The sequence below is a fragment of the Pipistrellus hanaki genome (assembly GCF_964339955.1).
Source record: "Pipistrellus hanaki genome assembly, chromosome: 18".
Classification (NCBI taxonomy): domain Eukaryota; kingdom Metazoa; phylum Chordata; class Mammalia; order Chiroptera; family Vespertilionidae; genus Pipistrellus; species Pipistrellus hanaki.
Window position 1 is genome coordinate 1,347,866 of NC_140520.1, and position 27,804 is coordinate 1,375,669.

The window sequence follows — 27,804 nt, forward strand, 5'->3', positions numbered from 1 at the left end:
AGGGTGGCCTGCCCTGGTCCCTGATTGGACCATTTCTATGCAAATGAGGAATCCAAATTGGCAGTCTGATTGGCCCCAAAAGCACTGTCCTGATTGGTGGGAATGGTGCATTCAGATTAGTTGCTATGGCGCTACTCCTCTTGGTTAGTAAAGATGCAAATGAGACTATAGCTCTGCAGCTCTCATTGGATGGGGCAGAGCTCAGCTCATTGGTTGAAGTAGGATTCCAGGAACGCCTTTAAAAGGCGGGCTCAGCAGGGGCAGAGTACACCCCGTGTGACGCTCCGGAATATGCACAGAATCTACTGTTCCCACAAAACAATAAAGGAAGGAAGGAAGCCGTGCAAGCATGTGAAAGGTCAAACTGTTACCAGAATTACCTCTGTGTCCCAACATGGAAATCAAATATAAGATTTTTTTAAATACATGTTTTCCTATAATAATATATGATGGTATCAAGGCTATACAGAGGTCAAAATAAAATTCAGAAAAAATGTTAGTCTTTTACCACAAGGAGATTAATATCCCAAGCAACTGACACCTTCATCTGCTCATCCGTTAATAAAATTAGGGATCCGATCCATTGGAGGAGAGGCTAATGGACATCCTGTCATGTCCACGATCAGTAACACGTCCCTAACATCTGGGATAACTACCTGTCCTCCTATCAAAGTCTGTTCTCAATCTGGTTCATGTGAGAAATGACAGACTCATTTTTAAGTAACAAATGTCATAAGATACTATTCATTGTAGGGGATTCTCTATGTTAGCGGAGGGCAGTCCCAGAAGACAATTTCAGGCATACGTAGGACACAGGAGAGTTCTTTCCAGAATATGGAAAACCACCAAGCGAGTCTAACAATGTCACCTGTCCATGGCGTGACCTGCACTTCCTACTTTTCGGCAGCTCCTAACGTCCTCCGATGAGGATAACTGCAGAGGCCAGGCGGTGCGTGCATTTCGTAGAAAAGAAGGCGACAGCAGAGGGCTGAGGGGGGGAAGGGACAGAGAGGGAATGAACTACTCCCATTAGCTCCAGAAAAAATCGTGATTGGTCATCGACCTGGGATGAGAAGCAGACCTCTCGGAGCAAGCCAGCCGGGGCACACAGAAAAACAAGAACATGAGAGGTACCAAATTCCGTGTGCACCAGGTAATTCATTTGCTCAACATGGGAAGCCACCCCGCCTCACTTAGGAGGAAGCTGGAGACCCGCATTGGCGACGGTGGCCAGCGCTCCCGTGGCCTGGCGTGGAGGGATGGACCGCCGGGAACCAGCCACCATGGAGGGCGTCCTTTCCGAGGAGCCTCCCGCATCGAACCTGCCCGGGAAGCACAGGGAGCCCGACCTTCCCAATGAGGACATGGGCCAGGGTGGCAGGGACTCGCCCAAGGTCATGCAGCAAGGAAGGGACAAAGCAGGGACCCGGACCCAGCCTCCATCTCCCAGAGACCGCTTCGAAGAGGAAGGCGAAGGAAGTGAACATGATCCAGCTCTGAGGAGGTCCTCTTCCAGTGTGGCTCTTAAACTTATCTGTGTATTTATTTATTTTTAAAAAATATTTTTTATTGATTTCAGAGAGGAAGGGAGACAGAGAGAGAGAGAGAGAGAGAGAGAGAGAGAGAGAGAGAGAGAGAGGGAGGGAGAAAGAGAGAGAGAGAGAAACATCAATGATGAGAGAGAATCATGAATCCCCTGCCTCCTGCACGCCCCCTACTAGGGATCGAGCCTGCAACCTGGGCCTGTGTCCTGACCGGGAATCGAGCCGTGACCTCCTGGTTCATAGTCCACACCTGACCACCGACCAGCACCGGCCGGGCTGATAGTTAAATGTAGACACCAGACTGGAGAGAGAACCGCTCACTCGTACAGCGGGGCGCGACCCCTTGCGGAATCTGTCTCCTTTCTCTCCAGATGTGCCGAGAGAAACAAGGAATCCAACATGCCCGTGTTTAAGCCAAATTAATGCCCATAAATATTTTGCATGCAACAGCCTTTCCCGGGGCCTGTGACACCACCGTGACAAATATAATGAGCAATTAAATCCCCGAGGGCTCCGGGTTTGGCAGCAATTAAAGCAGAAACGAGGACGCGGGCCTCACAAAGCACGGGCCTGGGTGGCCTGCCGCCAGACGAAGCCCCGCGGGCCGAGGGGGGCCAGGCTTCGGCTGTGATGGGCTGATAGCTTTCATCTCTGTCTGTGCTAAGGACGGTATGAAAGCACAACAACACCAACGCGCGGAAGATCAACAGCAACCTGGAAACCAAACAGCCCATTAGGAGATCTCTGGACGCCGAGAAATGTAAATAAGATCAGACACCACGGCATAACGGATCCCCCGCCCGCGGCAGAGGCCAGGCTGGGTGGAGTGGGAGGAAGCGGAGATGCTGGCCGCTCACATTATTGAATGAGAGGAGCGATGGCTCCCCCACGACTCCATTTTCCAGGGCTGCGTTTCTCTCTGGGAAGCCATCACAGTAACGAGAGCTAACCAGATTGGGTCTGAGCTTCAAACACTAATTAGGATTTTAAAGATCAGGAAACCGATTTTAATAAATGAGAAAACTCAGTTCCGTATCATCCAAGTCACAGAGAGTTAATGGCACAGCCACTAGGCCCGAAGTCTCTAACTTATTTAATAGCGAAACCTCGGGTCAATAGACTAAATTTCAGAAAGGAATTTTTCTGAAACATCTCCTCTGTGCTTGGCAGCGCCCTAAACACACAAGCAGGGGCACCAGGTGAGTGAGAGCAGGCCCCGCACGGGTTTCCATCAGGTGAGAAGAGAGGGGTTCGCTCCGGCGCAGAGGAGTCTGGGGGTTTGTCACCTCTGACCGTGGCTTCAGAGGGAGTCCACACGTGTCAGAGGGAGGAAAACAAAGGCCTGAGGGAGCGGCATTGGCTCTGCCTCGGGCTCCGAGCTCGGCGTGGTGCCGCCGATGCGGGCTGCTTCCGGGGCTGATTCTAAGGGAAACCTGGTGTTGTCAGCAGAATCAGATGAAATACTGCATGGGAACCACTGGGTGCGCTGGACAGACAGAAGGTTCGCAGTAAGTGGCGGACGGAGAGGAAAGAGAGGAAGGAGAAGCGTGTCCGGTGAACTTCACCGTAGTCCTGACCGGTCCAATTTTACGGAGGGAGGTGGAAAAGGTGCATTTTTCCTGTTTTCCTGGTGATACTTATCCTAGCTAATAAAAGGGTGATATGCAAATTAACCGTCTCTCTGTCACAAAGATGGCAGCACCCAGAGCCATCGATGGTGGTGCCCGGTCCTCCGAGCCCTGCTGGAGTCCCCAGTCCCAGGGGGGTGGCCACTGAGCGTGGGCAGTGTGAGCAGCATGGCAGAACGCTCCCTCGTCGCCACGACAACGAGGCAAGCATCCCACGCCCAGCCAGGGCGGCCTCTGGGCTGCGGAGAGCCTCCGGGCAGCGGCACAGGGCGGACAGGCCCGCAGAGCGCCACTGGCGTGCGGATTTGTGCACAGGGCTACCAGCGATAATAAAGTAAAATAAACACGGTATTTATGAAAAACTACTTTTGACGTTTGGACCACAAGATCCCTATAAGAATACAATGAAAATCATGATCCTTTTCTCTTAAAAAAAAATTAAATACTTTAAAAATACGTATGCATATATATATATATATATATATATATATATATATATATATATATATATAAAATATATATGCATATATATAATATATATATGCATATATATACTCATATATATATATTATATATATACACTCATATATATATACACTCATATATATATATACACACTCATATATATATATATATAGATAGATATAGATATAGATATAGATATAGATATGTATTCAGTGTCCCCCCAAAGCGTACACACACTTTGAATAATTATAAAGGCAGTATTCACTAAGCTACATTTCTTTTTCAAAATGTAAAAGAGCCGAGACCGGTTTGGCTCAGTGGATAGAGTGTCGGCTTAGGGACTGAAGGGTCTGGGTTCGATTCCGGTCAAGGGCATGTACCTTGGTTGCGGGCATATCCCCAGTAGGGGGTGTGCAGGAGGCAGCTGATGTTTCTAACTCTCTATCTCTCTCCCTTCCTCTCTGTATAAAATCAATAAAATATATTTTTAAAAAATGTAACAGGAATCAGCTCTTACAGTGTGCATACAGTTTTCGAGACGCCCTGCATGTGCAATATGCCACGTATAATTTCCGGGGGCCACGGGTTCCCCTGAAAGGCGCCCATGGCGATGTGTCTCTATGCACCCCCATTTCATCTCAGGAAGGGTGACTGCAATGGGCCTAGACTACGAGGAAATGCGAGTTACAAATACCACCAGCTGCCCCGCCTCGAGAAGCAAGGGCCCAACCGTCCCATTGTGCTGGCGTTTGATAATGATGTTCAAGTTCAAATAACTAATAAAAGCAGGATGTGAACGTCAACCCTTTTGCCAAGCTAGAAATGGAAGCCATTCATTCACTCACTCATCCATTCATTCAATATTTATTGAGAATCCATCTAGTAGGTACCAGATGCTACGCTGTTGCAGGGAATAAATACCAAGGCTTAAAAACCAAAACCAAAAATACTCTTCTTTTTAAAAAAATACAGTTTCAATGCAACAAGGTGATTGATATTAGGCAAGCACACCCCCGTCCAGTGGGAGAATCATAGCCACATATTAATCATGCATTAATGATCATTTCAAATTTGCAGCGCATTATATTCTGAAGGACCCACAGGGAATTATCACCATGGAGGCAATTATAAATTCACATTTTTGAAATGGGAGAAATTTAAGTAAAATAGCACACTCCAAGTTATACTAACACAAGTCTGAGAAGACTGAATATTGATTAGTTTAATGGTTTTCTTTAGGCGATGAGACAGTTGAAAAAAGATGATGCCAGTGCCTCTACTTCTCATGTAGTTAGAAATCCCTCAGGCTGAAATTCCTCTAAAGATTGAATGCATCTGCCCAGCCAGCGTGGCTCAGTGGGTGAGTGTCGACCTATAAACCAGGTCAGGGTTCTATTCCCCGTGAGGACACATGTCCAAGTTGAGGGATCAGCCCCCAGTGTGTGGCCTGCAGGAGGCAGCCAATCAATGACTCTCTCTCATCACTGATATTTCTATCTTTCTCTCCCTCTCCACTCCCCTCTGAAATCGATAAAAATACATTTTTTTAAAAAAGAATGAATGAGTCCATTCGGTGAAATGTTATATTTCAATTTTGGCCCCTGAAAGATGCCTCTGTCCCACTGAAGGTCTTTCCAAATCAAGGAAGAAATTACAAGATTCTGGTTTTTTAAATTCCAGATGATCATTCTAATACCAACAGACGACTTCCAGTTCTAAACAAGAGATTCATATTTCAATAGATAATTGCTTTTCCCTTCAGTATGTCTTAACCAGCCTAATCCTTTCAGGGAACATTAAGACGTAATCATATTTAGCTAATGTCATTTTGCTAATGGCGGCCAGCTTACAATCTGGCCCTGTCTCAGAGAGTCATGGGAGTCGGGGTGAAATGGGACGAAATGCAGGAGAGGAAACGGGAGATGTGGAGACAGGAACTCGGCTTGAAGCTCCAGCTTTGCAGCTGAACTGCTTATGTGTTCTCACCCTGTCCACCTGCAACTATTCCCGCACAAAACAAGACAGCGACGAAGAAGGTAAAAGTAGTGCCCACCCCTCCAGCATGCTGTGGGAAGGGAAAAGTGAGTGAGATTACAGATGTGAAAATATACTCAGAACTAAAAGGCTCTTTCCCGATATTCCTATACATTCAGATGGACAGAATAAGCCTCAAAGGTCAACATCTAAATAAAAACGTATTAGAGTTCTAGTTATCTGGAAATATTTTAAGACTTTAAATCCCATTTGTGGCTAGAATTATGTGATATTTTAATACTCCCCCAAGGTAAGCAGGGTATAAAATAAAATAAAAATATTCTGCAGCTTTCTATTAATCCATACATCCACGGAAGACCAACAAATTCAAGATTTTTCCCTTTTTAAAGAAAAAAAAAGTTTTTATTTATTTCAGAGAGAGGAAAGAGAGAGTTGGAAACATCAAGGATGAGAGAGAATCACTGAGCCACTGCCTCTTGCATGCCTCCTACTGGGGATGGAGCCTGCGAGCTGGGCCTGTGCCCTTGACCAGGAATCAAACTGTGACCTCCTGGTTTGTGGGTTGATGCTCAACCACTGAGCCACGCCAACCAGGCAAGGCTGTTTACTTTCTCATCTGAGTGTCTTTTTCAAAGTGACTGCCGGCCCTTTACACAGTGTGGAGCGGTGTTTGATGGAGCCCGCCTGGTGTACACAGTGTCGGCGATGGGACAAACGCTGGGCAGCACTGCGTACCCAACGCAGATCTCTGCCCCAGCCGCACCATCTGGCTTTTAGAGGTCATCACCGCCTGCTGGTTCCTGCAATCACGTCCGGGGAGGGCTTTCCGAGGGCAACTGAAATGATGAGGATCTACTTCACCGGGGAAGTTCGCTCACCTGCACCTCATGGTGCTCTGACCAGCCTCCCTGCCGACCAGCCTCCCTCCTGGGCCTCTCTCCTGCAAACCTCCCTCCGCCTGTCCTCAGGGCCTCCGCTCCTGCTGTTCCCTCTGCCGGAAACGTCCTTGCCCCCAATGTTAGCGGGGCCTGCTCCCTCATCTCCTTCAGGTCTCTGCTTGACTGTCACTTCTTTAGAAACATCTTCCCTGCCCGGCCAGTGTGGCTCAGTGGTGGAGCATGAATCCATGAGCCAAGGTGTCACTGGATGTATTCCCAGTTGGGGCACAGCCCCGGGTTGGGGGTTCGATCCCCAGTGGGGGGCGTGCAGGAGGCAGCCGATCCATGATGCTCTCTCATCACAGATGTTTCTCTCCCCCCCTCTCCCTTCCTCTCTGACATCAATAAAAATACATTTAAAAACAATAATTGAAAGCTGGCTATATATTTCCTTTGATCTCAGTTCTCTTGTTTGGAATTAACTCCCTGCACTCACAGCAAAGAGCATCCCTTCAGACAGGAAGGAGGGATTTAGCAGATGGGATACTGAGGGCTAACAATCCCTAGTCATCACCGATTCTAACCGCACTTGGCAGACAAAATGCAACGCCGGCTTCCCCAGAAGCACCCAAATTCAGAAACTGCTTTTGTTTCTGAAGAAAAACAACATGCCCACGGCTTCCCAACATGCAGTACGGGATGTGTGGTGCCAGCTAGACACGCAAAAAGAAAAACTAACCTAGCATTTCCCATCGTTTATCTTTAAAAGCACATGTGTGTTTTAAATTTGCGAGCAAACATTAATAGAACCATTTACATTCCTGGGCTCCGTTAAAATTCAGGAAAGTAATCATTTTGTCATAAAAGATAAAGGCTGCTAACATCTTTTGGTTTTTGAAGAAATGAAGGCTTTTCCGTGACAGTGACTTCCATAAATGCGTATCGAGAGAGAGAGAAAGCCGGCAGAGACGTCTGCATTGCTAACCACTGTCTGTCAGTCTGTTTTTAATAATTTTTCTCTGGCATGTAATCCTCTTTAATTAGATTCCACGCTGTTGTTTCAAGACCCCATAAACCGGCGTCTCCTGCACCAGCTGCTGGAGCAGGAGTTACTGTCTAAGTGATATTCACAATGAGCACGCCGAAGGTTTACAATTATACCCTTGCTAATAAATTGTGCTATTTTCCCCAACAATTTTAAGTGCTAATTTTCAGAAGGCATTTTAAAATTAGCTAAAAATTCTGTCAAGAGATTTACAAAAATGGGGAGCATGGAGATAATTGTGTCACAGTGCATGGACTGCACCTCTGATTGTGTGCATAAATCAGGCAGTGTCAGCTGCGGTTTCTCCCTTAATAAGGATCCTCACGGCAGTATATTGCAGCCTAAGCCCCCAGTATGATGTTGTTTCTGGTTCCTGAAACACTCGACAGTTATTTCAAAAGTTCAGAACTAATGAAATGAGTCCTGATCCCCAGAATAATTAGTGATCATCAGTCCCAAAATTTTAAGAATCAGTAATAAGCAGAGTAACCACGGAAGGTATAAATTCAGCGTTCATGAGCCCTTCATCTTAAAGCACTAAACACTTCAATGTGATCGTGGATTTTTACAAAATATTGATGACATAGAAGTCTCACACAGCAGACAGTAGACACACAGATGTATAGATGCGAACAGATCTCTAAGACGTATAGATACATTTATGTCAACACCAGAGGTACATGAAACACAAAATCTGTGTTTGAAATGTGCATCGAACGTGTTACCATCTGCCAGTCCACGATTTCTTTCTTCCTGATAAAAATACGACCTTCATTTCAGAAGGCAGGAGCCAAAAAATAAATTCTCTCCCTTCCTTCCAATCATCATAAATTACAAGCGTGTTTTGATTTTCTCCGGTTAAATAGAGGAGAACAGAAGATGAAACGTTGAGATAAGCCCAACATCCTAATAAAAGCCCAAGTCTGAGACAGGGACCTTATTTTTTTAATTAAGTTTATTGGGGGTGGCCGTGGTTGCCAAGATTACGTAAGGTTTCAGGTGTACAATTCCGTGACCCGCCACTGTGTGCGCCACGGTGAGGCCACCACCCAGAAAGCAGACAGTGGCCCTGGAGGGAGTGCCGCACCAGGAAGCTGGTGGCCTGGTGAGCCTGCCACTCCATCGGGCTCGTTAGAAACAGCAGGCAACAATTCCAGCTCTCCGGTGCCGGTGCGGTCACTGGTAGAAACGTCTGGAAGGCAGGAAGGGAAGCGGCCAGACGGATGAAAAGAAGGGGTGCGTTTTCTTGGCTAATGAGCTTCTGACAGATATTCCGGGGGAAGTTTTACTATTTGTCCATCGGCTATACCTGACAGTCCGAGCTCCTTATTCACGGAATACCGTGACCTCCCAGGAAGCCCCGGGTGGGAAGCTGTGTGCATGCAGTAACTGGTGAGCAGGGAATGGTTATCATTGCCGAGCGGACAGTGTCCGATCCGCCGCGCAGACACGAACGGCGGGCTGCTGGCCCGGAGGGAGCGGAGGGGCCGGGCTCGGGGATGTCAGCAGGGCCTGGTGAGCGGCCGGCTTTCTGAAAAGGCAGTTTGTGGCCTTAGAAACCAGGCTCCTTTCCTCACAGTGAAACCGACCGACAGGCAGGTCTCTCTCCTGCAGAAGACACACCATCGGTCCAACGTCCTTAACAACGTGGGTCTCTCCCTTCGCAGTCCACGCCCCGATGGGAAGAGAGAAACCACTGGAAATTCCGCCGAGGACAAGGGAAACCGCATTTTCCAGTTTCATTTTTATTTCATTTCAAACTTTATTTAATAACTGCACCATGTGTAACCTTGTTAAACTGGAAAATATGCCAAGTTACATAACAAGGGAGAGCCCCGAAGCCCAGCCTAACATCTTCTGTTCGCCGGCCACTTACCCACAGTTACGGCCCTTCCCGTTTTCCATGCTCACACAAACCATGCTTTATTGTCGTTTTACTGTGTGTGCATGTGCGTGTGTGTGTGCGTGCGTGTGTGTGTGTGTGTGTGTGTGTGTAGTTGCTTTTTTCCAATGAGGTTCACTTTTTTAAAAAATGTTTTCACCTGTATTCCACTTTTAATTTTTTAATTGATTTCAGAGAGGAAGGGAGAGGAAGAGAGTGATAGAAACATCCGAATCACTGATCAGCTGCCTCATGCACGTCCCCCGCTGGGGATCAAGCCCACTAGGACTTCACCTGGTCTGGGGGAGGGGGAGGTGTGGATCTCTACTTCCTGTTTTGTTCCCTTTGCTTCCTCCCACATGGACGTGTGGCTAGAAAACGCTGCTTTGCTGGGCTCCTGGACACAAGGGCATTGTTCTTGGGCGTCAGCAGTGCATTAAGGGCTGTGATGGGCTAGGGCTGTGGTCAGCAAACGGCCGCTCTTGAGCCACAGGGGGCTCTTTGGCCCCTTGAGTGTGGCTCTTCCACAAAATACCACGGCCTGGACGGGTCTATTTTGAAGAAGTGGCGTTAGAAGAAGTGTAAGTTTAAAAAATGTGGCTCCCAAAAGAAATTACAGTTGTTGTGCTGTTGGTACTTGGCTCCGTGGACGGATGAGTTTGCCGACCGCTGGCCTCAGCCTCGCCCCCTTTGCGCTTCAGTCCTAGGCCACTGGGAATGCGTCATGTGCCCACGCTGCTTTTTGTCTTTAAGTGTTAGACAGTGTACGATGAGAGTACGCCGAAGCCACGTTCACAAATGATGCCAAAGCCCTGGAGGAAGGAGTCCGGGTGGCCCTGCGCCCCTCCCCCCCCCCCCCCCCCCCGCCCCCGGGCCTGGCCCTCCCTCCAGGAGCCACAGCCGCTTCCCACCGGGCCCGTGTCCAGGCGCTGCCGCTGTTGTTCCTGATGGGTTTCAGTGACAGGACAGTCAACGTTTTATTTTCTGAAAAGTTTGAAGTACCAACAGATGTACTTTTAGAGCTTCCTCGTGGCACAGACAGGATGGGTGTGGTTTTCTGTGCGGGAAAGCAGTGGGCTGGCCATTTTCCTTGGCGAAGGGAGAGTGATGCGGTGTCAGAGGTTAAAAACGGGTTAAACCGACTAGAAGGCGCGGCTCCCTAACAGAGTGATGTGGAAACCTGGTCTACTTAGGTCTCACAGATGAGCACGATTCATTCAAAAATAAAATAAAATAAATTGTAAGGAAAACAGTCTATTTACAGCCAGTCCATACCCAAAATGCTGCGACGAAAATGAAATGTGAAAATTGAATGAAGAGCGTTGATTATGTAGATTGCGAGGCTCAGATAATTTCCATGTGATGAAAATTACAGTATCAGTTCTTAAATTAATGGCAAGATCAGTCATCCCGGTTCCCAGCGCCGGGCCCTTTATGAGATTATCACCGAGACAAGAGAAGATTGACCACAAGATTAGCGACCCTTTCATCCCTTCATGAAACACAAGTGGCTTCGCTTGTCACCAGCAAATACGCTGATCAAAATGCCCCTGCACACCACCGGGACCGCGGCCGGCTCTCCGAGGCCCGGAGTCTCTGGCGGTCATCTGAGTGCGCTCAGGGAGCAGAGACCAGGGCTTTGGCCTGTGCCCCTCAGGGCTATGCAGTCTCCAGTGCGAAGGATAAAAGGGACAGACAAAAGGTTGCTGAGCCCGGCCTGTGTGGCTCAGTGGCTCAGCATCGACCCATGAACCAGGAGGTCACGGTTCGATTCCCGGTCAGGGCACAGGCCCAGGTTGCAGGCTCCAGCCCCAGTGGAGGGCATGCAGGAGGCAGCCGATCCATGATTCTCTCTCACTGATGTTTCTGTCTCTTGCTCCCTCTCCCTTCCTCTCTGAAATAAAAAATATATATATTTTTAAATGTTGCTGAGACAAATATGTGACATAAATACTTCATTTAAGCCAGTCTCCTGCCCCCGACGGGCTCATGGCCACAGCAAACCCCCAACCGCCCGAAAGCGGCAGCCAGCAGAAAAGGTCGCTGGCATTTTAATATTAAAATGAGCACAGCTGCTCCTCAGCTGACTTACATGTGTGCGACTTGTTGGTCCTGTTAGCTGTTAATTTTATCAAACCACAGCCCACACCCCACAAGAGAAGGGCAGTGCCCGTGCCTGACCCACACTGGGGTGTCAGTAAGTGACTAAACACCGTAGTGCGTGGAGGTTGCAACATTTGCATAAATATGAAAATCAAGCAAAGAGAAACTTCATCTCTAGCCATCTTCCCTGTGGGCTAAAGGCCCGGGCCCCATCTGGTAGGCAGCAGCTTATTGGTGCCATTCTCACCAACTGACTGGCCTCACAGGGGCCCGCGAGAGGCAGATGTTAATTCTTTTGGATAATCATGAGCAGTACATAACGCCACGTATTTCTTAAGTAATTAGAGAGTAATATTTCTATTCAGTATATTAAAGAGTTGGATTTGAAAGCTGGAGCTACCTTGCCATCTCGTTAGAGTAAAGTTGGTGGCGGTCATCAACGGAAGAGCAGGTCTGAAACCAAACATTTGCCAATGGCCTCGTTCAATTTGCAAAGAGAAACATTCTTCCAGAGCTTCATTTTCAGGTGACCATTACTTAAATTTTTTCTATTGTGGTAAAATATGTACAACCTAAAATGTAACATCAACCATTTTTTACGGACATTTTCAAGGAAAATGATACTACCCTGCAATTCAAGGTCATTTCTTCTCTCGCTGATACATTATTTTTATCAGAAGACATCTATAGGATATATTTGAATAGTCCAAATATCTTCATACTGTGAGCATTCCATACATGTAACATACATGTATATTACATACGCATATATACATATACCCTGCAATTCAGGGACTTGTGTTGTGATGCTCTACTAAACACGACTATTAAGACTGTTAGCTCTCCTTCTTACTAATTTCTCTAAGTTGTTATCAAATGATCAGGACTGGGGGTATGAGCATCCGAAGTAGCTTAAACGTTGGCCCTGCTGCCGCGGTCCGCTCGGCGCCGGCACTCAGCGCCCGCTCGCTGGGCCATTGACCTGGAGGGGCCTCGAGAGCGCGGTGAGTGTGGAGCTGAACTGACACTACCGCCTCTGATGGAGGGTGAAGTGAAAATCTATGTTGTTTAACAGGCTTCAGAGAAAATAACACAACAGGAAATTCACAGTCTCTCAAGGAGTTAAGGCCCTCGCTCCCGGGCGAGGCTCAGCTCCCGTCCAAAGCCCCGCGCTCTGCCGAGATGCTCAGTCCGCACGGCCGCCCCCGGCCTCCCCCCCGGCCGCCCGGAGATGGCCAGCAGCCAGCGGCCCTCTTCGCTGAGGACCCTTCATCCTCAATGACCGTTCGTGGCTCCCCCTCCGCTGGGCTCCAGGCCCACAGCCCAGTCCTCCCGGCTCATCGCCCACCTGTTCCTCGCTCTCCACGCACCGTGCCCCTCAGGCCTCCGCTGCGGTCTCCCGGCCCCTCCATCCACAGCCCCGCAGGACCCCCGCTCTGTCCTCTCACCGGTCTGACCACACCGCATCGCTCCTGGTTCCTACAGCCGCTCTGACCCGCACCGCACCGCTCCTGGTTCCTACAGCAGCAGCTCCCGGGCCCCATCCCGTGTCCTTAGGAAGTCAGTGACCTTCTCACGCCAAGAACACGGGTGTGATGGCGGGAATGGTTTGCTGTGAGGGCCGCCTGGGAAGGCACGTGGGCATTTCTTTAATTCTCCTCGGCTGAGCTCAGGGCGACAGGCAGAGCCACGCCCTGGGAACACGCTTCCCCAATGAGGCTGGACATGTCAGCTTGGCCTTCCTATCAGCCCGGGTGTCGGCAGGGGAGGGTCTAGATATGGAAATCCAGCCAAGCACCAGGAAGGCTCTGGCCTACTCAGGAATGCAAATCAGCTCCTTTGATCCTAAGTTTTGGTGATACTTCCTGGTATTTGGGTATAAAATAAATGTGCTGCCAGGGCTCAGGGTCATCAGCACTGCCTCTCTGTTAGAGAGAATGGCGGCCCACATGGCTTCCAGCTTGCTTCTATTTATGTCTTTCTTTCTTTCTTTCTTTCTTTCTTTCTTTCTTTCTTTCTTTCTTTCTTTCCTACCTCCCTTCCTCCTTCCTTCCTTCCTTCCTTCCTTCCTTCCTTCCTTCCTTCCAGGAACCACAAAATACGTGGGGGACAGAGTGACAGCTGAAAAGTAACAATCCGATCACTGCAAAAAAAATCAAGTCAGGATTCAAACAAAAACTAACTCTATTTGTCTATTTCTTAAGTAGAGAGAAGGTGTAGCATTAATAATGAAGATAAAGAATAAAACTGTAAAAAAAAATTTAGGCGATTTGTAACATAACTTTCCTTTATACATCTAGGCAGCTTGTTGAAATATTCAAAATTACTCTCAAAAGAGATCTTTCTTACTATCTAAAGAGGTGTTAAGCACCAGCGTGTCCTAACAAAAAGACGAGGGATTTTTACACAGGAAGTGAAAGCCTGCTACATTTATCAGCCAGGTGAACGAACCTGGCTCCATATTTTAACTCTGGTATTTATGGACTGTGTAGAGAAGTCAGTTAATAAAATGTAGTATTACATACCTACAGAACCAAAATATAGTGCATGACTTATTAGTCCAGAAATAATAAAAATCTCAGCAACTAAAAAGAAAGCATAGACGTGATGAGGGTAAGGGTGGGGCCTAAGTCATTATCCAAATACAAGTCCAAATAGCCCCATTAAATGTAAATGTAAAATAGTTAAAGTTCTCTATTAAAAGACAAAGATCCTCCAAATTGAAAAATCACAAAATGATAAAGACATACTTCTCTATCACATGACAATTTAAAAATAAAAGAACTGGCCAGGCAGGTGCAAAGCCCAAGATTGTTTTAGATTGATAAATGGTAAAATCCCCCCCAAAAAAGTAAAATTGTAGGAAACTGAGATTGTAGAAAAGAGCATTTAAAATATTTTTATTCGGTACGATGGGGAAGTCTCATATATCACTCTGTTTAACAACAAGAAAATATCATTTCTGTTTAGAAACATATTAAAGATGGCGACTATTCTCTTAAAATGTCATATTGAGGAAAAGCAATAAAATAAGTCAAAACAGCCCATCCTTTAAGAGAATGTGAAAGTGCCACTATAGGAGAGATAAGAAGTTGGACTGTGAAATGCAATTACATTTTCTGTTTATTAGGGCAGCAAATATACTAAAAGGAGTTTCCTTTTATGTGTACGTAGCATGTAAATATCAACATCGATATTAAATGAACGTATAAATATGCATGTGTATTATACACATTTAAATTGCCTATTTAAAAAATACTAACATAAATCTATATTATGTGAAATGACTAATTTATACAATTATCCTTAATTGGACATGAATCAGTGTTATTCCTGTCATCGTTATAAAAGAGAAACTGTCGTGTAACTCACAGCAAGAAGCATGTCCCCTCGGTGTGTGTCACCGTTAGTCAGCGTCTCCGATGTTTGTGTGGGAGCCGCTCAAAGGAAAACCCGAGTTTTCCGAGGAAACAACAAGGAGAGATTAAAGGCTCTTCCATGCACTAGGAGACTGTGACTCATGTTTCCAGATCTGTGAAATGAAATGATTCCCTTTCTGACTTATAACCAATAACTGAAGGTCAGAGAGAAGGCAGAGATCACTCACGCGCGTTCAGAAAATAACCTGACATGTGTAACTAACTATGTGCAAGGCCCTCACAACACCCACGGTGCAGCTCCAGGTATTAGACGTGTAAATGATCATGTGACGGTGAAACAAAAAGCATTCAACGAACATGCAGTATGATGCGATTACATGGAACATGTACGTGTTATTGTGTGCGAACAAAACGAGGTTCAGACAGGAAGATACAAGCTATAATCCCATTTTTAATAAGAATACGGGAGAACAGACTAAGGCTGAAGCAGCGCACTTGGAAGTGTTGGCGGCTCAGTGGAGTGATTTTTTTTGTCTATTAATTTCCTGAAAATCTCTGAGCCGCCAGGTCCTCCCATAGCTCAGTCCCTCTGAACGCTCGCTCGGTGCTGGCAGCAGGGTCCTTCTTCTCGGAGGGGGACTGAGGGCCAGGGCTCCACACCTCCCCAGGGCTTCCCGAGCGGAAGCTGACAGACCCAGCCTCGCACCTTCCTGGCTTGGGACCGGGAGTGAGCCACACCCGAAGCATCACAGATGAGAGCTGAATCATGGCCCCGGTCTTCCCGCCTGGGCCAGCCCCCGAGGAAGGAAAGGCCGGGATGGATTAAGGACTGCCGGGCTCGGAGCGGATCGCCAGTTTGGCGCCGGCCCCCGGTGCACAGGGACAGCAGGCCACGGCGGGCACTGGTCCCTCAGCCGGGCTAGCACCCGCCTTTGCCCCGGACTCCAGTCTCCCCCGAACTCTGAATTGTGTGGCTTTCCCGTAACAAACCCAGAGGACCACGTGGGGGGGTGTCCGCAGGAGCCCTGGGCCATGTCCCGCCCGAGAAGCCAATGACAGGGGAGGATTACAGGCGTCACGGCTGCTAATAACCGAATTAGGTGAGCAAACAGGCCTGGGAGCGGGGGGAGAGCGAACGCACGCGGCCGAGGGCGTGATGGAGAGTAAGGAAAAGGAGGCGTGGGGCGGGAGGGCTGAGGGATCCCTGCGGAGCGTGCTCCCTGTGGCAGCCAGCGCTGCGGGCGCTGCTCAGGATCTGATTAAGGTCACGCAATTACTGCGGGGATGGGAGACTCCTGCGGGCGCCCGCAAACGGCAAGATGCAGGCTGAGGTCCCGCTTTCCTCTGCCCCTCCGCCTGAAATGTGGGTCTGAATGCGGGGAGGACATGAAGGTGTGCTTAGCCACACTCTTAGTTAGGAAAATGGAGCCAAGCCCCTTTATTAGGACATTATTCACGCCGGCATTGCTTCTTAACGAACTATTTTGTGCTTTCATTCAACAGTCCTTTTATTTCATATCAATTATTTAACATAAATGGGTTTTCGCAGCAGAATCTGATTTTAAATCTCTAAAAAGAATCAACGCCAGATAGCAGAGATACTGAACTGGAGGAAACAGGAGATGAGGAACAGTAGGAGGGGGTCTAGGCAACCAGGAGAGAGAAGAAATGATGGGATCATGGCGGGAGGGGCGGGTAAGTACCAGGAATATCATCCGTAGAATTAAGAATCCCATTTTCCCCCCCAACTTAATTTCATCATGCAAATTGCCTACTAAAAGCCATCAGGCTGGGTGATTTTTGTATTTCATTGTTTATAACTATAACTCCACCATCTGTTCTTCTATAAATGATATATTAAAAATCAAATCGATGATGATCTTTTAAATACATGTCTTTTTTTAGACTATATCTCCCATGATTCCTTACCAGTCTGCTAATGAAAGGGAAGAGTGCATTGTCCTCTTTTTTAAAATAGCCCGTGTAACAAAACAGCACAGCTCACTGTGTGGAAAACAGCGCAGAACAGAACCCTGACGTCTTTCCCAAGTGAAGTCTATCACTGTTTTGTCATTTTAAAAGCAACACCCTGGAGCTTTTGGGAGAAAGGAGTGAATGTGCGACAAAATAAATAAAATCACAGGCATATCATTCACTCCAATTTGGTGCATAGAGTAGCAAGTGCTCAAAAAAATTGAGTATCTGGCAGGCCGGTGTGGCTCAGTGGCTGAGCATTGACCTATGAACCAAGTTTGATTCCTGGTCGGGACATATACCCAGGTTGTGGGCTCTATCCCCAGTGGGGTGCGTGCAGGAGGCAGCCACTCGATGGGCGTTTCTCTCTCACTGATGTGTCTATCTCTCTATCCCTCTCCCATCCTTCCTAAAAATTAATAAAAACATAGTTTTTAAAAAACTCTAGTATCTTGCCCTTCCTGGTTTGGCTCAGTGAACAGAGCACCGCCTGCGGACCAAAGGGTCCCGGGTTAGATTCTGGTCAAGGGCACATGCCTAGGCCGTAGGCTTGATCCCCACTAGAGGGCATGCAGGAGGCAACCCATCCATGATTCTCTCTCATCGATGATGTTTTTCTCTCTCCCCCTCCCTCTCATGCAGTATGTGTCTATCATTTAAAAAAATATATATATTATCTGTTTCTTTCCATCTCTCTCCTCTATCTCTTCTTTCCTCTCCTTCCCCCCCTCTCTCTCACACACGCACATACATACACACACACTCTCTCTCTCTCTCTCACACACACACACACACACACACACACACACACACACACTCACGCTGTATTTTTTAAATCTCTAAATTCTAGCACATAGCCAAGAAAATGCTTTCCTCATGAGGTGGCACACACGTCCTTGGATGAAATAAGCAGAATGCAGAGTTTACGATGTAGCGCACAGCTGGCGCCGCCCTCGTGGCTGTGCCTGGGACTGTCACCTGTGTGGCCCTCAGCCCATCTCTCTGTGCTCCCCTCACCGCTACTCTTCGCCATTCGGCACTGGAATTGGTTCCAGCCTTCAGTCCATCGGCTCCCTCCTCTTAACCCTTCCCCATCCTGCTGTCCACGCCAGTGGGGCGGATTCCTCTTCTCTTTCTCGCCCTCCGTCCCTTGTATTCCACCTTTAATTCTGTTTCCCGGAAGGAAAAGGGTTCACTCCTGACTCCAGGTGTGGCTCTCGGGCTGGCTCTTCTGACGGCAGCTGCAGTGACTGAACTGAACGGCCGTGTGGATGATGGCAAAGGGCTAGGGCAAGACAAGTGAGCGGTCCTCCCTGCCACTTGTCCCGATGGCCGGCACACAGTAGGTCTTCCGTTCCTGTTTGGTCCTCAGGGAGACATTTCAAGCCAATGTTTCTCCTCTGCACGTCTCCCAACGTGGGGGCTGACTTCTCTCCGGCAGGGCGGGCCGTCTAGAGGGCGTGAAGGGACACCAGCCTCCTTCAGAGGCTCCCCCTGCAGGAGGGCTTGTTCCCAGCCCTGAGCGGACGCCCAGAGGTGTTCGGGGGCATGCTTCTGAGTCCACACCTCAGGGCAGGCGGTGGAAGCCAGTGGACGATTCCAGTGCTGAGGACTAACTCGGGTTGTGCTCTGTGTTCTTAGGGAACCTGAGCTCACCCCTGATTCTCCTTTGGAGTCCAGGACCAGGCTGTAAGACCGCGGCCACAATGCCTGCCCTTGGGCAGCATGTCAGCAGGTAAGGTAAATATTGGTTAAGCCTCAGCATTCATCGGACGGAACACCCCACCCCAATTTCAAAAGGACAAAGTCTGAACCTGTCTATACGGGGGGAGGTTTTCGGCTTAGAATCCCCATTCTATTTCAAGCTATGCTTTCATTTACTTGCTAGAGGCCCGGTGCACAAAATTCATGCAAGGGGCTTGGCCTCACAGCCTCGGCTTCGTCCGGGAGGTCATAGGGATGGTTGCTCTGTTCCACTAATTAGCTTAGTAGCTCTTTATTATACAGGATTTTTTTTAATGTGAGCTTCTACTAAGTGTCAAGTGTTTAGAACAAATTCACTAAAATTCCTGTCTAACAGTGGGCTGCCTTGACCTGCCTCCCTTTTTATCTTCACCTGGGATGTTTTCTGATTTATACCATATTTTTGGTCTTAAAAAATTAGTCATGGAGATCTGAGTGCAAAAATATTTATTAATTAGGACAGTTCAGCATCCTGAGAAATGGCAAAAACAAACAGCAGCGAGGAGCACCTGCCTAAGAGATCTGGAAATCACTGCTCTGTGCCTCATTAACCAGCATAAACACATGTGCCCGTTTAATCCCCCGCTGCATTCGGAGTCTCCAATTAGCACGGGGATGGATCTGAACTGCCAGGGGAAGATGTTCCAGAGGGAACATCTCAGAACCGCCTTCTGCGGGCTCTCAGGGCTCAGACGCCTGTCCGCTAAGAAGAGCCTGCGCTCTGACTTGGGAACGCTGCATGTGTGTCTACAGATCATGTCAGGCTACTTTTGCTGCGAATTTTTACTCATCTCTGAGCAGCATTCACCGCAGGGCCTGGAACGTGGCCGTCCCAAGGACCCGGTGGAAGGAGAAAGGCAGACGGGGAGCTGTTAGACAAGGTCTCGGGAAAACACCCTGGGACCTCAGAGGAACCCCATTCCCCCGCCCGGTGCGGACCCGCAAAGGGCGACACGTCAGTGATTCCTGAGCCAAACTGAAGCAGACCGAGGCCAAGCCCAAGCAAAAGAGATTTTCTTGAAAAGCAAAGAAAATCAAAGGAAATAGTAAAACCTTCCCATCTGCTGGCCAGAGACTGGCAGGAAATGAACCTTCTGGAAGGCGGTCCCGGGGATGATGTAAGACACTGGTCATGAATGAGCAGCCAGCCCAGTCCATGGTTCCCTTATCTCGCATGGATCTGGTTTGACGTGACGCTATTTATCTTTTCTCCGGACATGGGATATACCAGAAACCACACACAGGGTCACGTGACCAGCACGCTAGAAGCCACGCTGAGCCATCTGCAATGCACTTAAGTAATCATCTAACATTTTCCAAAACGTCTTTCCCTTCAGTGAAAGAGGAAAGAAATCTGAGTTGTCCATTTCATCACAGCGAGACTCAAGTGCAAGAGGAAGGTGCTCTGGACCCCGTTCCCCAGGAAACTGTCAAGTCCGCAGCCCCTCATCGGCACCAACTCTTCTAGAAGGTGTGGGCACAGTTAGTGAAGCCCAACCCAGCCATCCCTGCCCGCCCCCGGACTTCATCCTCTGGTGGAAAAAGCGGACCACAACCGAACCAGTGAGTGCCACGCAGAGTCTATCACCGATGAGCAGGAGACCATGGAGGGCGAGGGAGGGGCTGGCACCGTTTTCAGTGGGCGCTGGAGAAGGCCTTGCTGAGCTGGGAAGAAACTGTGCAAACTCTGGGAAAGCTGGAAACTCCCTGACAGATGCTGAAAGGATTCTTCAGCTATTTTATTAAAAAGAGACTCTATGGCCATATCCCATATTAAAGTTTTTCTATCTAAAAAGAAGGAAAGACTTAGGGTTAGAGGTAGGATTAGGGCTAGGAAAAAAAAGAAAAAATATTATCTATAGATAGATAGATAAATTATGATAGATCAGTGTTTCCCAAACTTCTCTCATGATGAGAATCACCTGGTGGAGTTGTTAAAACACAGATTCCTGAATCCCAACTAAGAAGTGCTAAACTAGAATTTTTGGGAACATATAGGTAAAATTGTATATTTAACTAGTGCTCTAAGACAGATTTTATATACAGAGCACTAAGTTAGGTATGCAATTTTACCTATATGTTCTCAAAAATTCTAGTTTAGCACTTCTTAGTTGGGATTCAGGAATCTGTGTTTTAACAACTCCACCAGGTGATTCTCATCATGAGAGAAGTTTGGGAAACACTGTGATAGATAGATGATAGATAGATAGATGATAGATAAGATAGATGATAGATGATAATGATAGATAGATAGATAGATAGATAGATATAGATGGATGATAGATAAATAGGAAGAAAGAATAAGAAAGAAAGAGTCTACCAGGAAAAGGCAGAAGTGTGGAAACCAGGTCGAGGCTATTCAATGATGCAGGAGAGAGAGAACGTGTGGCTTAGCAAGGCTGGTGTGATTAAGTGGTGACAGGTAATGAGTCTGGATATGTCTGAAGGCAAAGCCAAAAGGACCTTCTAATTATGTGGGAAAGGTGAGAGAAATGACAATTTCTGCCGTCAGCGAAGGATAGGTAATGATGACCTGAAGAAGAATAGGTTTTAGGGAGAAGATCATAATTTGGATTTTCAACATGTTAAGTTTGAGATGCCTCTTAGACATATAAGTGCACAAATAATTATTAAACACAGTGACATTTCATGCTTTGTCATGAATACAGATTGTGAGAATTTTTCCAGATTGTTAATGGTTTCAAAAATAATTTAACTGTTGCATACTTTACCACTGAATGGATTTTCCCTACCTTATGAAATGTATAAGGACAAAGGAAATAAGTACATCAAAATAAACTGAAATCATTGTATTGGGCAGTATACAAAAAAAAAAAAAAAAATACCAAGAGAACAAATTTTAAATAAGCTTATACTATTGTCTCGCTAATTTGAGACAATTAATGTGGGGGAATTAATTTTGGGAAATCGGGTTGAATGAAAATTGGTTTACAAATTTAAAGATGTATACCCCCTAAGATGGCATAGTAAATGTTTCCTTTGAGGCTGTACTTGACCCCATCCGAGGGTTTCACAGTCCCAGCCTGACGTCTCCTCAGGGGCCCAGTTAAACAATGCTCTAACAATGAGGAAGGTCAGAGATCTCACCTGGATATACTATGATGGGTTCATATTAAGCATCTCATGCTCACATGTTCCCCCAAAGCACATTTTATGAGTTTCTACATTCGTTTACCCTTCTTCAGTTGAATTATGTCAGTAACAGAAACTCTTCTGTACCATGGTGTCATTATCCAAACTATTGTAAGAGAAATTTTATAAATTTTTAAGAAAATTAATTTGGGCACCAAACTCAATTTACAGGATGATTAACTGTTTCCATAGATCTTTTTAAACAGTAAAATTAAACACAGTTTGAGATGATTCTAATATAAAATATTTAATTTTAAAAAAACAACAGCTGTATTTTACTCATACTTAAGTGTATTTCTAAGTAAGTGTATAATCTTGCCTCACAGTGTGTAAAGAGAGATCATTTTTCAGCGTGCAATCATACATCAGTGGTACTTACAAAGCAGTTCTTATCAGGGTTTCTTTTCCAATGTTTCTTATCTAATTTCTTGGCCGAAGTCGAACGCAGAGTTGCATGAGTCTGTGTCCGAGGATTTAAAGCCAGGATACTCTAAAGACAGTAAAAACAAGATATAAACATACCTAAATATGTTGGTATTAAAAATAAATTTAAAAAATTATCTTGATATTGCCCCCACACACCCAAAGGCAGACATACAGTATACATGTTGCTATCTCCTTCTGCTACTGTGATTCCACAATAAACGTACTGCATGTAATCATTTATTAGGTGATATTCTAGCTCAGTGGTCGGCAAACTCACTAGTCCGCAGAGCGGCAAACCGCTGCTCGTGAGCCGCAGTTTACCGACCACTGTCTTAGCTGAGTGAAAAACCACCAGGACTGCAATGACAAATTTGCTAAAGGGCCTCGATAGTAGATCTGGACTGGCAGAAGAAAGAAGCAGCAAACTTAAAGAGAGATGCAATCCGATGAACAGAGCGTAAAAGTATGAAATGAATTAAGAAAGCCTGAAAGATTTGTGATGCGCTGTTAAGTACACCAAAACACTGTGATGGGATTACCAGGAGAGGAAAGAAAGGAGGTAAAAAGTAATAATGGCTGAAAACTTTCCAGATTTGATTTTAAAAACAGAGAAAACATTAAACTGTACATCCAGAAGCTCAACAAATGTGAAGCAGGATAAATGCAAAGAGACTCACACACAGACACAGTAGCTAAAATGCTACAGGTCCACACCAAAAAGAACATCTCGGAAGGAGTAAGAGAAAAACAAAAATGACTCCTCCTGTCCAGAGAGCGCCGGTCAGCTGAACAGCTGACTTCGCATCCACAATAGTAGCTGTCAGCAAGTAGTGGGGTGAGATTTCCAAAGTATTAAAAGGAAAAAAACTGTCAACCAAGAATCCTAGATTCAAGACAGAAGAACAAAGATGAAATAGACTTGAGCCCTGGCCAGGCAGCTCAGCTGGTCTGAGTGATGTCCGGATACGCCAAGGTGGTCAGGGCACACACAAGAATCAACCAATGAGTGCATAAATAGGTGGAACATCAAATTGATCTCTCTCTCTCTCCCCCTGCCCCCCTCCTTCCCTCCCTCTCCCTCACCCTCTCTTTTCCTCTGTCTCTGTAAAAATGAATTTAAAATTTTTTTTAAAGGAATATACTTGAACAACACTGCATTATCTGAACCTAATGGAATGTATAGAACACTCCAGCTCAACAGCCGCAGAATACACATTCTCCTCACGTGTGCACAGAACAGTCTCTAAGACAGACCACAGAGGAGGCCGCAAAGCAAACCTCGATGAAATAAAAGAGTTAAAGTCACACAAAGTAGTTCTCTAAACACAATGCAATGGAGTTAGATATTAATAAAGTAAAGGAATTTGGAGGATGTACAACCATCATGGGTGAATATGGTAAACATTATGCTGAGAAAAGCCGGTTATAAAATATCACATATTGGATGATTCCATTGAAATAAAATGTCTAGAAAAGGCACATCTGTGGAGGGAGGAAATAGTGTGTGGTTGCCAGGGGCTGGGGAGTTGGGGGGAATGAGGAGTACTGCTAAGGGTGGGTGGCTTAGCCCTGGCCGGTGTGGCTCAGTGGTTGCCCATCGTCCCATGCACCAGGAGGTCACCAGTTCAATTCCTGGTCAGGGCGCATGCCAGGGTTGTGGGCTTGTTTCCCAGTAGGGGGTGTGCATGAGGCAGCCAATCAATGTTTCTCATTCCTGTTTCTCTCTCTCTCCCTCTCCTTTCTTCTCTAAAATAAAAACTTATTGTTTTTCAAAACAAAGAGGTGATAAAAATTAGTTGTGGTACTGGTACCGGTAGCAAAACTCTATGAATACATTAAAAGCTTTTGAATTCTACACTTCATATGAGTAAATTGTGTGGTATGTAAATTATTTCTCAATAAAGCTGTTACCAAAAGCAATAATCATTAAATTCTATTTTCAGTGGGTTTCGTTGTATACTGTAATCATCTAATAAACATCACTGGAACTTGCTTGATTAGCCCACTATAAGTGACAATTACTTTTAGTAATTCCTATAGATAACAGACATGATATTTCTTCAAACTCTCTCTTTAGATGTCCATGTTTTCTGGATGACAAACATACAGCAGAGCTAAGAGTTTTACATGACTTATTCCTTATGATAAAATAATGCCGATGCAACCTCTTAACTAATAAGAGCCAACGTTAAAAATGTAACCATATTTTTATACAAAAAAAGAAAACGTTTTCTTAATATAAAATAAATGCAGTTTTTGTTTGAATAGTTATTTAACTTTGACCCATCGCTAATCTCCTATTAATTCACACATCCATAAAGAGATGGCATTTTTCGAAGGTGGTTCTTTACTGTAGCCCACATTTACAGAAAAGAAAAAAGAAAGAGAGAAAAAGTGCCTGGGTAACATGCAAGAAAGACAGCTGCATTTATTTTCGTTTTTATTTCCACAATTCCTATTGTGATAAATGATTATGCTTATCTGTGTGGGCAGAGTAATGTAACTTTTGAGAAGAAACATTCTGAATACAATTTATCGGCTGCTTATCACGGTGACTTTTCTCTTGCGCGGCATAAGTAGAAAGCATAACATGAAATATTGGGTTAACCTTTTGCGAAAAGGCAGTGACTCGAATTCAATGGATCTCGGGTAAAAAGAAATTGAATTGCGGAGAACGGTTACCAAGGATTTGACTTAATAATATCCCCAATGAAAAGTGATATAAAATAAAAACACAGGACGTGAGTGGTTGAGAGCTGTTAAAAACAATTTTCCAAAGCGAGACTTTTGAAAACTAAAAGTCAATATCATCCATAAGTAAGCAGCTGGCGGGGCGAGGCGGGAGAGCCCCAAATTACATTCTCCCCAAGAAAAGGCCAGCGCGGGGGCCCCACCGGGTCCGGGGTCCCCTCCCTGGGTAACTCGGGCGTTTTCAGAGCCCGTTAACCCTTCCCGGTGAAAGGCAACTTACTGACAGAGGGCGATTGTCTCTCATGCAAAGAATTGGGCTTTGCCTTTCAAATAATACAATAATAATAAATAAATAAAAAGTGTACTGGGGCCAGGGAGGGAAGGGGGCGGGGAGAAGCACTGGGGATTCTGGGGACAGAAGAACGGAACTGGAGAACATTGCACTAATTGCATTTATGGAGGAAATGACAGAACGGGACCAGAGATGTTTATGCAAGAGATCAAGGTTCCGTGCCGCTGCCCTCGTCAGCCCACAGCGTTCCGGGAAGCGGGAGATGTCGCAATAGCGGCCCGAATCCTGCATCTGTGCGGGCCCCTCCCTGACACAGGCCTGCAGCCAAGGCCTGGCTCACAGACAGGAGCAGCCTCCGAGCCCCGCAGCACGGGCCCCTCAGGGCCTGAGAGCTGGGACTCCAGCGGCGGAGGTCGCCGGGGCCGGGCCTCTGGCAGGGCGCGATCCCACCGCACACCTCCGCTCACGGCTCTCCCGTGTCCGGGTGCAGCCCTCTATGTCCTTTACCGGCTCGCTGTAAGTCCCAGCTCGGGATATTAATAAAGGAATATTAATTCCCTCGGGATATTAATTTCCTCTAAACACTGAGCACAGTGTCCCTCCCGCAGGCAGACGGTCCCCATGAACTTGTGCAGCTCCCAGGGCCGCTGCCCCTCACGGACACGGCGGACGGGACATCACGTAACGGTCAGTGTCTGTGCTCTCCCGGGAAGCTGGGCAGTGAGCCCCTCACACACAAAGGTGTTATTCACACAGGCTCCTGTCCCCACAGCATGCTGCTTCCTCAGGAAAAACAATCCAGGAAAACAATTGTTACCAAGAAACACTCCTTAGCGAGCGAGTTCCACCGGGAGGGGGGAGGGCTGAATGCTGGGAGGGGGAGGGCTGAATGCTGGGAGGGGGAGGGTGTGAATGCTGGGAGGGGGGAGGGCTGAATGCTGGGAGGGGGGAGGGCTGAGTGCTGGGAGGGGGAGGGCTGAATGCTGGGAGGGGGGAGGGCTGAATGCTGGGAGGGGGGAGAGCTGAATGCTGGGAGGGGGAGGGCTGAATGCTGGGAGGGGGGAGGGCTGAATGCTGGGAGGGGGAGGGCTGAATGCTGGGAGGGGGAGGGTGTGAATGCTGGGAGGGGGGAGAGCTGAGTGCTGGGAGTGGGGAGGGTGTGAATGCTGGGAGGGGGGAGAGCTGAATGCTGGGAGGGGGAGGGCTGAATGCTGGGAGGGGGAGGGCTGAATGCTGGGAGGGGGAGGGCTGAATGCTGGGAGGGGGAGGGCTGAATGCTGGGAGGGGGGAGAGCTGAATGCTGGGAGGGGGGAGGGCTGAATGCTGGGAGGGGGAGGGCTGAATGCTGGGAGGGGGAGAGCTGAATGCTGGGAGGGGGAGAGCTGAATGCTGGGAGGGGGGAGGGCTGAATGCTGGGAGGGGGAGGGCTGAATGCTGGGAGGGGGAGGGCTGAATGCTGGGAGGGGGAGGGCTGAATGCTGGGAGGGGGAGGGCTGAATGCTGGGAGGGGGGAGAGCTGAATGCTAGGAGGGGGAGGGCTGAATGCTGGGAGGGGGGAGGGCTGAATGCTGGGAGGGGGAGGGCTGAATGCTGGGAGGGGGAGAGCTGAATGCTGGGAGGGGGAGGGCTGAATGCTGGGAGGGGGGAGGGTGTGAATGCTGGGAGGGGGAGAGCTGAATGCTGGGAGGGGGAGGGCTGAATGCTGGGAGGGGGAGGGCTGAATGCTGGCCACACAGGCCGGTGTCTGTTTTCTCCTTCACTCGCTTCTCTGGCCGAGGACACGGCGTGCCGGGCCGGAGACAAACAGCTCCGGCCACGTAATCATTAACCACCTGGTGGGAGGCCTGGCCCCCCCGGCCCCCGCAGCCAGCGCCCCGAACCTCGGCAGCGTCACTGCTGTTTGCTCCCCGGGAATGTCCTCGGGGCCAACGTGCGATTTGCTTACACAACAGACACCTCAGCATCTCCGAGGCACGGCCCCTGCACAGACGGGGGAAGTGGACGGGTGGACACCAATAGGGCCGTTTGCCAGGGAGTGTGTTCAGGGAGTAACACGGGTCAGCCAGAAGGGGGACCTGGGGAGGGCCGGATCGGAAGGGGCAGTTCCTGTGTTTTACTTTTTATGGCTTCTGTTGAAATACTTAAAATAACAAGGAAATCCTTTAAGAAGTATTTCTAAGAGGATGTAAGTGGTCACTGACAGCAATGAGAAGCTGGAGAGCCACCGCAGGCAGACAGGAGGTCAGTCACGTGTGTCCACGGGGGAGGAAGGACATGCCCATGAGAAGCCACAGTTAAAGGGCTATTTACGGGTGTGGAGAAATACTCCTGCCATCAGGGGACGTTTCTAAAAGAAAGAGAAATCAAGTCTATATCTGCAATAAGATTCGTTCTAGCCCTAACCGGTCTGGCTCAGTGGATAGAGCGTCGGCCTGCGGACTGAAAGGTCCCAGGTTCGATTCCGGTCAAGGGCATGTACCTTGGTTGCGGGCACATCCCCAATAGGGGGTGTGCAAGAGGCAGCTGATCGATGTTTCTTTCTCATTGATGTTCCTAACTCTCTGTAAAAAATGAATAAAATAAATATATTTTTAAAAAGATTCTA

General features: G+C 47.5%; 1 protein-coding gene across 3 annotated transcripts in view; it reads right to left on the minus strand.

Annotated features, from left to right (window-relative positions):
• DPYD (dihydropyrimidine dehydrogenase) overlaps positions 1-27,804 on the minus strand; it is a 304,605-nt gene that overhangs the window by 260,137 nt on the left and 16,664 nt on the right. For all 3 annotated transcript variants that reach the window (XM_084865337.1, XM_084865336.1, XM_084865338.1), the window contains exon 2: positions 22,170-22,280. In XM_084865337.1, coding sequence (XP_084721463.1) covers positions 22,170-22,280 — 111 coding nt within the window. The remainder of the gene's footprint in view (positions 1-22,169; positions 22,281-27,804) is intronic.